Source organism: Saccopteryx leptura, chromosome 1 (genome assembly GCF_036850995.1).
Source record: "Saccopteryx leptura isolate mSacLep1 chromosome 1, mSacLep1_pri_phased_curated, whole genome shotgun sequence".
Classification (NCBI taxonomy): domain Eukaryota; kingdom Metazoa; phylum Chordata; class Mammalia; order Chiroptera; family Emballonuridae; genus Saccopteryx; species Saccopteryx leptura.
The window spans coordinates 47,986,573-48,004,132 of NC_089503.1; the positions used below are offsets into that span (position 1 = coordinate 47,986,573).

Below are 17,560 nucleotides of genomic sequence, written 5' to 3' on the forward strand. Positions count from 1 at the left end.
AGGTGATGGAGAGACTGCTGTGATTAAGACAGTTCTGTTCCCATTATGAAGTTAACACTTATAACCCACGCGTGCCGCACATTTCCCACACACGTTCTGCTTGTTAACGATGAGGTCCCCTTACCACTATAGCCTCCATTTTACATTTGGGCTCACTGGAGCTCAGACAGATCTGGTAACTTGGAGGAACAGATGAGGTCCTAAAGAGCAGAGCTAGGATTCACCCAGGCAGCCCGGCTATGCCGCCCTCGACAGGCTGGCTGACATTCTCCTGACCTATTCCGGGAGCTACTAGTGGGTTTTCTTGTCTGGAGTACGCTGTCAACCACGGCAGACAGATAAAGGTCAGCTTTTGACGGGCCTTGACCACCAGACTGAGGGGCTGGGATTTCGTCCTGTAGGGCTACACGCCGAGTGGAGGGTGGCTTGGAGAGGGCCAGGCGGGACGCAGGAACACCCCCTCCCTGTTCCCCTTCCGTACGCTGTTGCAAGAATCCAAGCCATAGATGACAGTGGACCCCGTGGAGCCACGGGGATTCAGGGTAGGGGCATCTTCCTTAGAGGGTATCGCGAAGGCAGAGGAGGCAGGCCTGGGGCGTGAGGTGCGGGCGCCGGGGCTGGCCAATGGCTGCGTGCTAGGCGCGGCCCCTTCGGCTGGGCTGGGGCCGGGCCCGCCGGCGGGCGGGGCGCGCAGCGTGCTCGCTCGGGTACCAGCGCTGCGGCATCCCCACCGCGCTCCTGCACCGCGGCCCGCCCGCCGCGCCGCTCCAGCTCCAGCAGAACCGCGGAGACCTCCCGGCGAAGCCCGGCAGGTCCAACCCCGAGCACAGCTCTGTCCATTCCGGTGGGTGAGGGGCGGCGGCAGGGACGGGGGATGGCTCTGCTTGCTCTCGCCTGGGTGGGTCAAGGGCCCGGAGCTCGACTCAGGTTCCACCCGGAGGGGAGTGTGCTGACCTGCGTTTTGACCACCCAGATGGGGCTGGGGTAAGGTTGCGGTGGGAGTGGGATCGTGGCACTAGAGCTGCGCTCTGCCCTGGTCAAGGAGAGGGGCAGGGCTCGAAACCGCTGAACCCAGGAGGTGGGGCGAGCTGGGGGCTATTAGCACAGGGGACCCGGGCTCCGCTGCTCCGGGGACGGGCCCATCTCTAGGGGCGGGGACAGAACTCAGCAGCCTGTGCACGAGGATGAGGGCAGGGGTACCACGGGGATCAGAGCGTGGGGGTGCGGGGCTGGATCCAGGGCTTGCTTCTTGGTCCGAAGGAGCTACGTCCTGAGGGGATTCGGAATCGTTCCATCCGGAGGTGGGTGCGGGGAAGAGGAGCGCCGGGGGCGGGCCGGGACTCGGAGTATCCCAGGCGGCGGGGCGGGGCGGGGCGGCGCGGCGAGGTTGGCGAGGGGGTGGTCGGCCCACTCCGACTGCTTTCCGGGACACAGGCGGAGGCAGCGGCGTTGGGCGCAGAGCGGAGATGCGGCGGCTCCAGGGCACCCTGCTGTGCCTGCTGCTGGCGGCGGCGGTCCCCACGACTCCCGTCCCGGCTCCGACAGCGACTTCGGCTCCCGTCGAGCCCGGCCCGGCTCTCAGCTACCCGCAGGAGGAGGCCACCCTAAACGAGATGTTCCGTGAGGTGGAGGAACTGATGGAGGACACGCAGCACAAACTGCGCAGCGCCGTAGAGGAGGTGGGTGCGCCCTGAAGGCTCCAGGAAGCGCAAGGCTCGGGCTGGGGGAGACTGGGTGGCGGGAGGAAACAGTGCTCCGAGTGATAGCCAGGGTCCTCGGTGCCGCCAAGGGGCTGGGTAGGGCCAGCAGCAAATTTCAAGTGATCTAGGGACAGCTCGGGGTGATCCCCAACTCCCACCTTGCCTGACTTCCTGCCAGCAGATCTGGATCTGAGGCTGTCCACCGAAAGCCTCCAGCTGGACCCACTCACGGGCAGCCAGCCCTGGTCACCACCTGTCCGCAGCCTGCCCGCCATTACCCAATTTTCTTCAGGTGTACAGTTGGGCTTCCACTGCTGTAAGCGGATGTTTGCAAGGCCCCTGGTATTACAACATTGCGTTTTGCAGAAAGTCTGAGGAAGCCCCAGGTGTGTCAAGTTCTAGCTTGTCCATTGGGCTTTGAGCATGTGCCATCTTCCCAAGACACAGGATATCACATAGGGACCAAGAACTCTGAGCTTTGCTAGTCATTTCTCTGGGCTTTCCCCTATGCCATGTGGGTTAGAGAAGGAACATTAGAATCCTGAGCCCTGCAGTGTAAATCATCAAAGGGTGGTGGGTGGGAGGATGAGGGGTAATGTGCAAAGAAACCCCACCTTCACTCCATGATTGCTTTGAAATCAGTTCTGGGCTCAAGGCCCTCTGTTACCCCTAGCACCGTGACAATGGACAAAATCTCTTAACATCTCACTCCTCAGTTTCCTGTGGGAATTAAATGCCATATGTGGGGGCACTTGGCATATAATATATAGCACCTGTTTCTGGTGGTTGTTTTTTAAGCTAGAGGAGGGGAAATAGACAGATTCCCACATGTGCCCCTCCTGGGATCCACCCAGCAATCCCTGTCTGGGACAATGCTCAAATCAACTTCTGAGGCTGATATGCTGGGATCAACTGAGCTATCCTCAGTGCCCAGGGCTGACACTCAAACCAATCAAGCCACTGGCTGTAGGATAGGAAAAGAGAGAAAAGGGGGAGAGGGAGAGAAGCAGATGGTCCCCTCTCTTGTGTGCCCTGGCCAGGAATCGAACCCAGGATGTCGCCAGGTTGATGCTCTAGCCACTGAGCCACTGGCCAGGGCCAATATAGCAGCCGTTGATATCAAATATCAGGTACCTAGGCAAAACTTTGTTTGGCTTCTTTCTTCCATTATCTCCCAGGTCCAAACACTATGGAGGCATCCTTTTTGGCAGGTGCACAACATTGCCTGGGCTGGCAGGCCAGAAGGCACTTGCAGCTGGCCCAGCTCTGGGGCATAGTCACTGTTGGGCCCAGTTCTGGCTGCAGCCTGTCTTTGGAGAGAAGGAGTTAGCAAGAGACCAGACGTCTAGGGTGATGTGTCAGGTGTCTTCACATCTATTTGGGCAAATCCAGTGTTAACTCTGGTCTACCAGGAGAAGTTGTTTTCTCCCCTCACCCCTGTGTAGTTTGGGGATATATCCCCTTCCTTCCATAATAGTCAACCCAGAGTTTTCAGTGAAGGGGACACTGGATATGGAGGCAGTTGCAGGAGCAGCTAGCTGTACCTGAACATTCACTGCATGGGCCACATTCCAAAACTTGTGGACTTTGTTTCCTGTGGGAAAGCATGAGTATCATGGCATGGAACAATGAAAAAGAGTGGGAGGATCAGATAGGCCCCCCTGTTTTTTAATTTTGCACCTTCAAATTAAATTGGGCTTGTGATCCTTCTGTATTCCAGGACTTTCCCCCTGCATGTAGATTCTCAGTGAAACTGACTAGGTCACCGCCATATTTTTTCCATGTGAACTTATCCAGCCAGCATGGTCCTCTGATGGTAACTCCTGGTTACCATCACTCTTCATTGATCAGGGCAGTTTAGGGTCCACTGTAATGCATTGTCTACTTTAGCTCTGCCTGGGCCCCAGTCTTCCTCCCTCTAGATGTGGCTCTGCTTGACTTGTGCTGATGGGCAAACTGAAGTTTGCCACCAAGGAAAGACACTGACTGCCACTGATAGCCTACTCAATGGGTGTTTTCCAGAGTGTCCTCACTAGCAGTGGGGCAGGTTGAGAGAGAAGCTGAATACCTGGGTGGCAGGAGAACAGGCCATGGGGACCAACCTTACTTAGATCCCAGCTCTGTCACTTACTAGAGGCCGGCATCCAGGCTCTGGGATGGAGAAAGTGCCCACCCCTTAGGGTAAAGGAGAGAATTAAATGAGAATGTGCAAGTAAAGCAAGTTATCTGACCATCTAAAATGGGGTTAAGTATAATTAGGGTAATATAAGAGCTCTTGATGAGGTTGTTGTAAGATTTAACAGAGATTGTTTGTTATAAATAAATAATGGCTATTATCATCATATTAATGGTACTAGTATGAATAATAACAAAGAACCACCCGTGTCCAACATATAATAGATTCTTGATAGACTGTGACTATTGATGTTGTTTTTTTAAGAGACTGTCAGAAGCTCATAAACACAGAACAGTTGCTGTTTACTTGTTGTCCTGGGTAAGAACCAAAAAGGACTGGGCCAGACGGATTAATTGTTTATATAGTTGAATCATGAACTTACCAAGTAACTTTCTGACATTTTAAATATTCCAGCTGAGTCCAGCTGTTGATTTCTCCAAAGGGGAAAGATGAAGTTAACGCTATTCATAGGATCATTATTGGGGGAGTCAAATCTTCCGATAGTTCAATCCAGGCTGTTCCTGTTTTCCTGTCTTATTATTCTTTGTGAAATGTACTTTGGGGATAAAACCACTTCAGTCCCTCCCACCACCACCACCCATACACTCATTGCCTCATCTGCAACTGGCATGTTTTAGAATGTTCCTAGGAAAAACCCCAATACCAAGCCTGCATTCATCTCTCCAGTTTTTCTTACTGTACCCCTGTAACAGACACACAGATTCAACCAACCATACATGCCATATTAAATAACATTCACATTCCTCCTCTATGAAACAAGTCCTATGGCTTCAGGCTGAAGTTTTTCTTGCTAGTGGCAGTAATAGTTGTGGTTGAAATTTCCATTGTAAACTGTACTTCTAGTTCATGGCCACCATAAAAGAACTGTTAGCTCATTCTGTTGAATAACCACTGGTTGAGAGGGAGGTTTTATGAAAAGACTATCTGCTCAGCCCAAAGCAAACTCTAGGTTTGGGAACTTGTCAATTATTTGAAAGCCAAACTGGAGGATTCAGATTCCCATGGGAATTTTAAAAGCATTAGAACACTCTCGTCTCCTTCTGGACAGTCGCCTCTGCCGCATCTGCAGTCTCCTAGCCTTTTCCAGCTCTGTCTTTTCCACCACTAATCATCCCAGGCTCTCTCACTTACAAGCATATATATGTATATATATATATATATATGAAGTTCTTTTCTTGCCCGTCCTGTTTCCTAACTTAACTCCATTCCATTTTTTTTCTCCATCTGCGAGCAAACTCTTCAAATGTGTGACAGATACCTGCTCTTTCCACGTCTACCTAAACATTCCCTGGCAAACTAGCTTCCAAAACTGCTTCTTTGAAGGGCAATGCTGTGAAAGTAGCTATCTATTACACCTTTGCTTGATGGTACAATGCTGTACCAAGCACTTGGATTTTGTGATCCTAGTTCTCACATCTGCGCAGCCAAGCTGGATCATCTCCCCATTTTCCGAGAAAGAAAGCTGAGGTTTAGGAGGCTTTTGGTATCTTGTACAAAGTCACTCCGCTGCTCTGTGGCCAAACTGGGACTTGGCTCCACCTTGCCTGACTCCAGAAGCCTGGCGCTTTCTACTGTACTCCCCTCTGAAGAGGCTGGGCCAGCTCTCAGTGACTTAGTCCTTCTAGACACATTTAAAACTTTCACCACCTAAAATTCCCCTCTTCGGATATAACTTTCTACCCCAGACCTGGTTCTAGCCAGTCCTCTACCTGGTTCTTCTCTTCCTTTTCTGGGCTGTATGTGATTTCCCGACTAGTCTTTAGAACTTGCTGCAACTCCCCATTATTGCCTGGAGTAGAGGTTCTTACCTGGCAGCAAGTGGGAGGAAGGAAGTACCTCAGAATCATCCTCAGACATCTGAGGTCCCACCTTCAGAAGTTCTAATGTGGCAGGTTCAATAAGGGAGCCATATATTTAAAGTTTGGTGCATGACTGCTGTACCCTCCTGGTTGAAAACCAGGATAACGCTCTCTGCTTTAGAACTGCTCCCTGGATCTACCTGCTGAACTTTCTCCACTCCATCATTACTGTTTTACCCTGTGCCCAGCATGGACCCTCTGCTCTAGCCCTCAACACACGCCGTTCTTGCTCAGACTGCCACAGCTTTGCCATCTTTAGGTTCCCTCTGTTTAAATCCTACCTGTTTTTTAGACCAACCCAGTCATGCCACCTCCTGCTTCTGAAAGAAAGCCTTCTTTCTCTCTTCTTTGAACCCCTGACTTGCTTCTAGAGACCATCATGTTATCTATGCTCAGACTGGTTTGTGTGGGGCTCTCCTTTCTCCTCAGTAAAAGCATAAGCCACTCCGGTAGAATCATGTGCTGGGGAAGTATGTAGTTTGCAGTCAGGCTGACCTGAGTTCCAATTCAAGCTTTGCCACTTACTACACATTAACTTCTCTCAACCTTGTTTTCTTCATCTGAAAAATGAGGGTAAAAACCCCTTTTTCACAGGATCAATATTCAAGGAGGCATGGCAGGTATCTGGTGCGATGGCTCACACACTGCTGATGCCCAAGCGTGGAGGCTATTGTGATGTCAATGTGGATGATGATGATGGAGCCAGTGATCAACTTTAAATATCTCAGCAGTTGTCTCAGGCAAACACAGCAGTCACCCACCAAGTCCTCACTTAATTGTTCGAGCCTTTGTGCCTATAGAATTTCTTTACACTTCTAGTTCAGTGTTTTAGAGACATAGAAATCCTTTTCCCATGTCCATCCCAGCCCAGTAAGTCTGGTTGGAAGAGAGGTCGGAAGAGAGGTCTCATCTAGTTCCTAAGGAGATAGAGGTCAGTGGTTTTTCTTTAAAGGGAAAGATTTTTGAGGATTCATTTATAGGAATGAAAATAGCCCAAAGTCGAAGACAGCAGTGTTAGAAAATTGCCAACCACCAGCTAGAACTTCTCTTTGTGTCTCTCACTTTTAATTCCTAGAGAGTATCTGATTGGCTCAATCATTCCATGATGTGGCCTCCCTCCAAGCCCAGTCAGCTCTGAATGGGTCATGTTGTCAGCTGCCCACTCATCAGGGCTGGGGTGGGGTGATAAATCTGGGGTGGGGGGGAAATTGAGTGCAGATGTGCATCAGCTGACCCCCTATGAAGGGCCCTCTTATATCCAAGGGGTAGAGTGGGGAAGGAGACAGAACTGTAGCCCTACCTGCAGGGGGTAGGCCAGGAGCTGCCTTAGTTTGGGTCCTCTACCACCACCACCACCACCACCTCCACCACCTCCACCACCACACCTTGCAACAGGGGTTTGGGAGCAAATAACTTACTTTGGAAGTGATCCCAGAAACACTAGGAGGAAGTGAGAAACCGACATGGAAGAGAAGAAAAACAATCAAGACTGCACTAATGAACAAGTTACTGCTCCGGAGCAACAACTAAGGCGCAGTGCCACGAGGGGTCCTCAGAGGCTGTCCCATGGTGGGGGAGGGAGCTGGAGTACTTACCCCCCTAATCTGTCCCTGACTGGTTGAGGATTGCTCCTGGGGTGTAAACTCCCTAGCACTTGGGGCCTGCGCGGACTGAACACACTTTGGCGACCAGAGATACCCTCAAAGAGAGACAGCGTTGGTTATTAACACTTAAAGAAATGAAATTCAGGTGACTTCCAGGTTAGGGAAGATGGGAGATGGGCAGGACACCAGCAACATCTGTACAGGGGCCAAGACTGTCCAATGGGAACATGCTCCAATCCCCACTCTGCCCTTCATCGAGTCTCGGAAATTATCTAGTCTCCCTGAGCCTCAACTGCCCCGTTTATAAAACAGGGACATGAACACGCACCTCATAGGGAAGTTGTGAGATTTATGGATATAATATATGCAAAACATTTAGTACAGTGTCTTGTCCTAGTGGGAGAGCAATTAAAGCTACCTATCATTATTGCCAATATTTGTAATTGCAAAGAAAAAAAAGAGCCCTGGTTCTTTTTTTAAAAATTATTTTCAATTACAGTTTACATTCAATATTATTTTGTATTAGTTTCAAGTGTACAGCACAGTGGTTAGACGATCATATACATTGCAGAGTGTTCCCCTGTATTTCCATACCCACCTGGCACCATATGTAGTTATTACAATATTATTGACTAGATTCCCTATGCTGTATTTACATCTCCATGGTTCTTTTTTTTTTTAATGGACTGTGACTTGTATCAAGAGAAAACAGTTGTTCATTCATTGATTTAATAGATGGAAGCAGAAGAAGCTGCGGCTAAAACTTCATCAGAAGTGAACCTGGCAAACTTACCTCCCAGTTATCACAATGAGACCAACACAGAAACCAAGGTTGGAAACAGCACCATCCATGTGCACCGAGAAATTCACAAGGTAAGGGCCATCGTGGCCAGCGCTTCCTCCTCTCTGTAGCTCCCAGTCCCATCTGAGAACAAATGATATACAAGCCAAAAATACAAATGACGATGGTACAATACAGATTAACAACCAGAGGGAGTGAGAGCTGTTTAAAAGGGAGAGATCTGTATCAAAAACCTAAGTTGCTTTTGCATTTAAGCAATAAATTTAACTCGAGGCTTCCTGCCAGTCCAATTGTAAAGGAATGTTCAGGGGCTTTTATTACTTGAAAAAAGCAAGCAAACAAGGGTCTACAGAGGAATACTTTGCTAGTATTGAATTTGAGGACTTGATCTCGCAGGTTTTTGTGTATGCTTCAGTAGAGTTGAACTAGAGTTCTGGAGTCCATGTTACGGCAAGCACACTGTTTCCTTAGCAGGAAGTCAAATGTGACATGCTCTGTCTTCAGAAGGGAAAGCCTCTACTGCCACACATTAAACATCTTGTTTGCTGATTTTCCATTCAAAATTCTACAGCAGAGCTTTTCCCACATATCACATGTCTCTTGGTCAAATATCTTGCACAAAAAGCGAGCAGGTTCATTCCAGATCTGAGCTGAGTAAGAAAACACTGGGAAGGAAGGAAGGGAGGGAGGGGGGAGAGAGGAAGGGGGGGAGAGAGGGAGGGAGGGAGGGAGGGAGGGAGGAAGGAAGGAAGGAAGGAAGGAAGGAAGGAAGGAAGGAAGGAAGGAAGGAAGGAAGGAAGGAAGGAAGGAAGGAAAAAAAACACTGCATATATGAAGGGACAGAGCATAAGCCTCCTCCTGGGGGGTGAGAGGAAGGAAGGAAGGAAGGAAGGAAGGAAGGAAGGAAGGAAGGGAGGGAGGGAGGGAGGGAGGGAGGGAGGGAGGGAGGAAGGAAGGAAGGAAGGAAGGAAGGAAGGAAGGAAGGAAGGAAGGAAGGAAGGAAGGAAGGAAGGAAAAAAAACACTGCGTATATGAAGGAACAGAGCATAAGCCTCCTCCTGGGGGGTGAGATCTCCAGAGTGAGTTTGACAGGACTTGAGAGCAAGCTCTGTAAGCCTGTGTTATCTGGAGGAGAGTCTGCTGCACAAATATTCAGGACGTGGTCAGAGGCTGTAGAGTTGACATGCTGTTGTGACCGTTAAGAAGCTTGACCTCTGATCTCACCTCAACTCCTATAAGCAAGGCCAGAACAGCTGTCACAAAAGAGCCTTACTTTTGTTGAAGTGCTCAGGTAATGACTTGGTAGAAACAATAGCATTTGTGTGTCATACAGCACAAAGGGGCCAATTTTCATGGGCCATTGCCTCGACTATAAAGTAGCCTTTGTGTGTGGCTCCCCTCCCGCTGCACACTGATGGGCCCAGCTCCAGATGGTGCCCCTCCCCCAGATAAATGAATGAGTCACCTGCTGAGCAGACAGACTCCTTTAGCGTTTCTCATCTGAAGACTGGAGAGTGTTTTCAAAAGTGATTTTTTTATTCCTGTCAAAACCAATATTAACTCATCCTTTCTGACAATAATTAGCTAACAGGTTCAGCCGCTTCTTCAAGTTGCTTCTTGAAGATGTCAGAATATTTTAAGTGTGAGTCCTCCCAGTAACTAGTGTGATTTTGAAAAAATTTAAATGCTCTGACCCTCAATGACCACATTTATAAAATGGGAACATCAGGTTCTACATTACAGTATTGTGATGGTCAAATACCCTAAAGTATGTGAAAGTTCATTGTAAACTATAAAGGTGCTATGCAACAGCTAGTTGTTTTTAATATTACTGTTGTTATTATGGTAAAGTGATGTTAACAGCACAGCATAGTAGTCCCTGTCCTGTACAATGCTTCATGAAAAAGAGGCTCAGTGGTGCTGAAACATATTTGGAAACATTGTATATATTCTCCTTCTATAGATACACAACTGCACATTAGTATAATAAAGGCTCTGAGAAGTCCTGCAACCTATATGTACAAGACTGTAGAGTTTTTGAAGAATACAACATTGATTAATCTTATAAAAAAATTAGCATACAAGGAGAAGACATCACCTCTTTGCTGGGGAGAGGAATTGTTTATTTATTTAATTAATTAATTTTTTAATTTTTGTGACAGAGACAGCAAGATCAGAGAGAGGGACAGATAGGGACAGACAGACAGGAAGGGAGACAGATGAGAAGAATCAGTTCTTCATTGTGGCACCTTAGTTGTTCATTGATTGCTTTCTCATATGTGCCTTGACTGGGGGGCTACAGCAGACTGAGTGACCCCTTGGTTGAGCCAGCGACCTTGGGCTCAGGCTGGCGAGCCTTGCTCAAACCAGATGAGCCTGCGCTCAAGCTGGCAACCTTGGGGTCTCAAACCCGAGTCCTCTGAGTCCCAGTTCGATGCTCTATCCATTGCACCACTGCCTGGTCAGGCAGGAGAGGAATCATTTAGGTAAAAATTTTAAAGTATGTTGATGAAGACATGATTCTTATCTCCTTAGAAATGGAATTTGATTCACCACCATTAATTAGGCTAAAAGTTTCCACTTTGTTCTAGCTGCAGGTTCCTGTGATATTGGAGCTGGCAGGAACTTGAAAGATCACCTAGAAATGAGAAAGTTGGGAATCAAAGAAGGGGAATGACTAGTTTCAGGTTACATACTAGACAGTTGTTGGCAGCTGTGGCAAGGCTCAGCGGTCACAGATCTAGCTTTGGGTCAGAAGCTCTTCTGTTCTTTACCATCAACCAAAACACTAGACGTGGCCTTTAATGGGGCAGGAATGACCTGGGCTCCACATCAGAATTCTGAGGCTCGGCTCTGACATGCCTGTCCCTGGTCACAGAACCAGAGGCAGACAACAGATAGAGGAATACTGGGCCAAGATTCTCCTTTTATTAAGTATTTCCTTTCTTTTTTTTAAACACAAATTATTTTTGTCATTGAACATTTAGTATTTATATTTTCTTATGACTCTGTCTTTTATTCACTTTTTAACTTTCAGACATGGACTTCCTTATTCTGCTCAGCAGTTTCACACACAAGTCATCTTTTCCCCTCATTTGACTGTAATCTCTGGGATGGGTCGGGAGGGCGAGGTGTATACCACTGGTGTTACATTCTCAGCATGCATCAGAATTACCTGGGGAGCCTGTAAAATTTACCAACCTGAGCCCAATCCTCAGAGGTTTTGTATAATTGGGTAGTTTTCAGAGTTTTGCTCTGGTTCTCATACATGGCTGTACAGTGTACTCCACTGGGCAGCTTCACAAACTAGAACTGCATGCGTCCATCTCCGGAGACTCTGATTTCATTGATCTGAGCTCTGCCTTCGTTGATCTGTGTACTTCATTGATCTGAAAGTGTCCTTTATTGATCGAACTGCCACCTTTGTTGATCTGAGAGACACCTCCATCGGTCGGGAGGGATACCTTTGTGAATCCCAGGATATCTTCCTTTGATCTGTGTATGTCCTTCATTGAGCTAAGTTTCAGTACTTTCTTGCCTGACTGCGGTGGCACAGTGGATAAAGCGTCAACCTGAAACACTGAGGCTGCTGGTTTGAAACCTGAGGCTTGCCTGGTCAAGGCACATACAGGAAGCAATTATATATTATGAGTTGATGCTTCCTGTCTCCCCCCCCTTCTCTCTCTCTCTCTTTCTCTCTCTCTCCTCTCTCGAAAAATTAATCAATACAATTTTTTTAAAAAGGACTTTCTCGATGAAACGAAACAGTTCACCAAAATCAGGAGTGGAACAGCTGTAGCTAAAACCTGCTTGCTTCTCATGAAAGATGTTCAGTTAGACACCCAGACTTGTAACTGCTGAAAAGAAAGTTTACCTTGAGTTTCAAGTGATGAGCCCCAAGAACGATAAAGATACCTAACATGGAATATTTGCTAGGTGACAGGTTCTGTGTTGAGTGGTTTACGCAGACCACCTCATCCCTTCACATAGCAACCCTGTGAGGTTGGCTCTGTTGTATCTATTATCACTGCTTGGAGGGGAAGCTCTTCCTCCGAGGGCTGCTAGTGGAACTCAGGCAGAAAGGGGTCGTGGGCAGTCTGTCCACCTTAATGGATGCCCCTGGATCAGAAAATGGGAAAAAAGAGTTGTGGGAGCTTCCCAGAATCCCTCCTATTTCACATTCACCGTGCCCACTCTCTTGTAGATCACCAACAACCAGACTGGACAAATGGTCTTCTCTGAGACAGTGATTACGTCCGTGGGAGATGAAGAAGGCAGAAGGAGCCACGTGAGTTGTCATCTGCCCCGTGCTCACAGCCCCAAGCACAAGCACCTTTGTGCACCCGGCCAAGGGTAACCCAGGATTCAAACCACGGGCAGGAAGGAGCTGACTCTCAGGCACCTCTCCTGCCTCATTTCTGCCAAGATTGTCTAATTCCTGCTAGACCAGTGCGGCCTGGGAACAGGCTCTACCTTTGTGCGCTTTGCATCAGAAATAACAGAGAAATTAAATCCAATTGTCATTTGCATGGCTCCATCTCAGCCGTGAAAGGGAAACAAGGAAGTGCCAGGTACATTGATTAGGGACTCTGGTCACAAGACCTGGTGCATCTAATCTTGAAATGTCCTAAAGCCTCTGGTCTGGCCTATGTCTTATATATTAATTTCAGCCCAGATGAGGCGTTCTGAGAGCGAGAAAACCTTAAGCAGAAGCCATGGCTTAAAGGGAAAAGGGTGTCCTCCCACCCCATCTTCATGCTCTGGCCCCCTTGTGATTCTACCTGCTACTTAGGTGCCTGTTGTTTCATCCAAAGGCAGATTTTGAACATAAAATTATAGAGTCCTAAAGTTGGAAGGGGCATCATCTCACAGGAAGAAGACCTGGGTACAGTGACCCAGTCGGAGTCACTGGTCTCCAGACTCCCAGGCTAACGGTGACTCACCTGCAGCGTATCTTCTCAGAGAAGTAGCTGGCTTAAGATGTAGATGCCTGACGAGGCATGGACCAAGTGACTGCCTGGTGACACTGGCCACAGTAACAGTACGTATCTTTTGTGGAGACCACAAGGACCAGCTTCCTTGTACCCAGGCACCTTATGCAAACTTCTGGACTATGAGCTCTTTCCCTGAGGTGCAGAACGTATTTCTGGCCTTCCAAGGGGATCGAGGATGTTTGCTTGCCACTGTTGGCCTCATCTCCAGAGAGAACCAGTGTGGTGGTGTTGACATGGCTGGTAGTCAATGGGTTCTGGGTTCTTCTTTGCTTGTTTTTGGCACAATACTCAAAGACACTTTCTGCAGGCCGGGAGGAGGGGTCCAGTTGGCTGTTGTGATGCTAGTGACCCACCATTGAAAGGACTTGGAGGTGGGGTGGGGCAAGCTGTGTGGTAAAATGAGAACAGCTCAAGTGGTGGAAGCTAGAAGCATGAATTTGTCACCTACGAGCTGAGTAACCTTGGTTTTCCCATTCTTTAAGCAAGACAATGATTGTCACCATCTCTCCCAACTATGAGAGGACAGAAGCCTTTAGAACAAAGACAGGATTGACTAAGATCAGGAGGGAAGAGAAGCCAGCTTTCAAAGGTGGGAGAGAGAGGGAAGCAAAAAAACAAAAACAAAACACAAACCAGTGGTAAGATACAGTCCTGGTACCCTGAGGGAAAAGCTCCGGATAGTCCAGGTTTAAGTCTCTGAGGCCCCAGGAGGGAAAGAGGGCCTGACAGTCCTGGTACCCTGAGGGAAAAGCTCCAGATAGTCCAGGTTTAAGTCTCTGAGGCCCCAGGAGGGAAGGAGGGCCTGACAGTCCTGGTACCCTGAGGGAAAAGCTCAGGATAGTCCATATTTAAGTCTCTGAGGCCCCAGGAGGGAAGGAGGGCCTGACAGTCCTGGTACCCTGAGGGAAAAGCTCCGGATAGTCCAGGTTTAAGTCTCTGAGGCCCCAGGAGGGAAGGAGGGCCTGACAGTCCTGGTACCCTGAGGGAAAAGCTCAGGATAGTCCATATTTAAGTCTCTGAGGCCCCAGGAGGGAAGGAGGGCCTGACAGTCCTGGTACCCTGAGGGAAAAGCTCAGGATAGTCCAGGTTTAAGTCTCTGAGGCCCCGGGAGGGAAGGAGGGCCTGAGCAGAACCGTGGAATGGAAAGGGCAGGGGAAAGAACTCAGGGCTATGAATTAGAAAGAAAAAACCATTGTCCTCAGGTTAAAAGAAGTATATGATTGCACAATGATAGAAGTTTGCTCCAGGGAGCTTTCCAGAGCCCAGCAGGCCGGCTGTAAGCATACTCACACCTGCTGGAGGTTCAAGTGCACACATGACCTGCAACTTTCAAATCCTCCCCCTCCCCCCCTGCTCTCCCCCGTGCCCACCCAAGTGAGATGACTGTCAGGTTTTGAGCCTTGTGATGGGGGAACCAAGGCTCTGATCATGATGTGCAGGTGAGAAACAAGATGTCAAAGATTCAAAGAGCATACTTGGGTCAGAGAGCCAGCGCCTGTGTGCTGCAGCCAGTGAGTCTGTGCCGGCTTTCTTGAGTGTGCATGGCCTGTGTGTCTGTGTATTCGTACCTCAGGCTCAGCTGGGAGGCCCAGGATCCCCAGGCCTTTGTACTCCACGCCCTCTGTCCATTGTGTGAAGGGGATTGTACAGGCAGCACCTTGTGCAGTGCATGATCAGAGCCCTGTAGAAACGGTCCTGAGAATGCAGGAGGTTCACAGAGAGAGATGGATCCCAGAAACCCAGAAGGTAGAGACACCCTAAGTTTTTCTTGATTTCTGCTTAGGCCTTTAAGATACTAACTCCTTAAGTTTCTCTTTGAGAGTAAATTCCAGTTTGGCTGGCTAGAAGGGAGACTGGGGCATCTGATGCTTGACTGGCCAGTATAGGGAGAGCACCAGGGGTCTTTAGGGAACAGACTGGAGACTTTTCAAGCCACCTGTGACAGGGATGTCATGGTCAGAAATGGAGACATGTATCTTACCACAGACCCTTGTTGCCAGGTTGGCTTGCTAAAAGTTGGAGAAGCAAAAATCTAGTTTCAGATGCTTTCAGAATTCTTCCATCCTGTTGCTCTTTGGTTTGTGAGTTACCATGGTCCTAACTCAACTGAATAAGGGTTCAAGCATCATCTTTACAGAGACACGGAGTCCCTTTGTCCATATAGGAAGCTTAAAGACTCAATCGCCTTTAAAGAAATGTGAAGGGTCACATATTGTCACCACTGTCCCATTCCATAGTTTTATAATGTAATGATTTTTACAGTTGGTTCTAAATGCATTACATGCTGAAGAAACCTTTTAAACGGAAAAGGGAGATTTGCCATTCGAAATGACAGAAATCTTATGCTGTTCCAATCTTCGGTTACTGTAAACAGGGGCTAAATTTCCAGGATTTAAAATTCCCAGATGAATTCAATTAAACATAATCACCAAGCACCCCCTGTTTTCCTTTCTTCAAATGCTGGTATGGGTATTAATATGTATGGTAACCCGAGGAGGCCCATGGAAAGTTACCGACAGTAATACTATATGCCTGTCTAGAAAACTTAGCACAGTATGTGCAAGGTATTGGTCTGTTTTTACATTCAAATGAGAAAGGGGAAAAGGACATTGAGGCTTGTTATTTCACCTGAGTGCTTTGGCGATGGTGATGTGGCCTGACGTCTTTCTGTGAGGCTTTTGTGTGGAGCCCTCGGCCTGTCTCCCTTCACAGCCAGTGGGTGGCTGACGGATGTGGTGCTGTTTTTGTGCAGGGTGAGGTTAGGAGGAGAGCAGTGTATTGGAAGCTAGAGAACAGACAAATCATTATGCATCAATGGGGACCTTTTTATTTCTAGTACCATGTCCCCAAATATAAAGAATCTGGCTCAGTTAGCCAAGGCACCATTTTGAAGGGACACATCCTCTAATTACAATACAGCTCACAGTTACGGAGCTTAGTGTGTCATGCATATGTTGTCTCTTGTTTATTTTTTTGATATTGATTGATTTGAGAGGGAGAGAAATATTGATTTGTTGTTCCACTTATTTATGCATTTATTGGTTGATATTTGTATGTGCCCCAACCCACGATCAAACCTGCAACCCTGGAGTATCAGGACGATGCTCTAACCAACTGAGCTATGTGGCCAGGGCGTCTTTTCTATTTTTTACATTAGAATATGACATAAAAGAATAGGTCTGTTTGTTTTTCCTACTGAACATACTTCGTTTCAACCTATAGCTTCAATTACATTACGACCAACTCCTAGATCTTAGTCAAGACTTTCAAGGCCCCAGGGAGACAAATTTCACTACCAAAATCATGCAGATAGTAGCAATTTGAGTGACCTGGTGACTTCTCTGTCCCAGAGAATGATTGGGGTGAAAGTACCTTTTTGATCTGACACCGTGGATGGAGAACAGTGACAATAGAATTCTCTACAAGTGTGAAACAAATGTCTTCTTTGCTGTGAGGATGCTTGTCTCTTATTTTTGGTTGAAGATTTGAAGAAATGGGGAGGTAAACTGTGGCTGAACTTCCCAGGACTTGTTTATTGGTTTCCCATTGAAGAGTAAGCATCTTGTCACCTCTAAGCCCAGGCAGACCAAACAGGAGTGTGGGAGGAGCAAGGGTGTTGAATGACAGCCTTCCCCATGAGGTCTCAGGTTCTCCCATGCCTTCAGTTTGCCCATGCATCATGAAATAAGCACAGGTGGGTGCGGGGTTTGTTCCCTACTCCCTGATTCCTGATGCTGGAGTTGCTGTTATCAACTTAATGGAACGGCAGAGGGGAGGACCCATGATAACAAGTCATTAGGGTTTATTTGAACAGAAATGCACTAGGAGAGGGCATGGGCCTGGGTCTGTTAGAGAAACTCAGCTCCCAGACGTCCCTGCCTCCTGGGGTGCCCTGCTGAGCAGGGCGGTCCAACCCTTCCCTGACCTTACAGCTCTGTCCTTTTTTTTTTTTTTTTAATTTTTTTTTTTTATTATTCATTTTTTTTTTTAGAGAGGAGAGGGAGAGACAGAGAGGAGAGACAGAGAGAGAGAAGGGGGGAGGAGCTGGAAGCATCAACTCCCTTATGTGCCTTGACCAGGCAAGCCCAGGGTTTCGAACCGGCAACCTCAGCATTTCCAGGTCGACGCTTTATCCAGCTCTGTCCTTTTTGAGTCAGTCTCTTCATTTACCAAAGGGGTTCATAATCCCTGCTGGTTCACAAAATTGAGTGAGTAGCTAGTAAGGCAAGGTTTATAGCCGCTCTTTGTATAAGGTTCATTATTATTGAAAAGTGATTAAAAGTGGGTTCCAATTGGTTTCTTCCATGGTTCCCAGCAACCTGTGGCTAAGAGAATGCAGGCGTCTAGAAGCTAAGATGTGTGTAAGGACTCCTAGGCCTCTTCCCACTCATGTTTGCAGCCCTG

At 47.9% G+C, this 17,560-nt stretch overlaps 1 protein-coding gene across 2 annotated transcripts in view; it reads left to right on the plus strand.

Moving 5' to 3' along the window:
• The first annotated feature begins 687 nt into the window (after positions 1–687).
• DKK3 (dickkopf WNT signaling pathway inhibitor 3) overlaps positions 688–17,560 on the plus strand; it is a 44,479-nt gene continuing 27,606 nt past the window's right edge. The window contains exons 1-4 of one of the 2 annotated variants that reach the window (XM_066365549.1): positions 688–844; positions 1,435–1,679; positions 8,096–8,233; positions 12,367–12,450. In XM_066365549.1, coding sequence (XP_066221646.1) covers positions 1,467–1,679; positions 8,096–8,233; positions 12,367–12,450 — 435 coding nt within the window. In that variant the 5' untranslated portion in view covers positions 688–844; positions 1,435–1,466. Of the gene's footprint in view, positions 845–1,172; positions 1,302–1,434; positions 1,680–8,095; positions 8,234–12,366; positions 12,451–17,560 lie in introns of those variants that run through there. The other variant, XM_066365542.1, reaches the window with a different exon arrangement.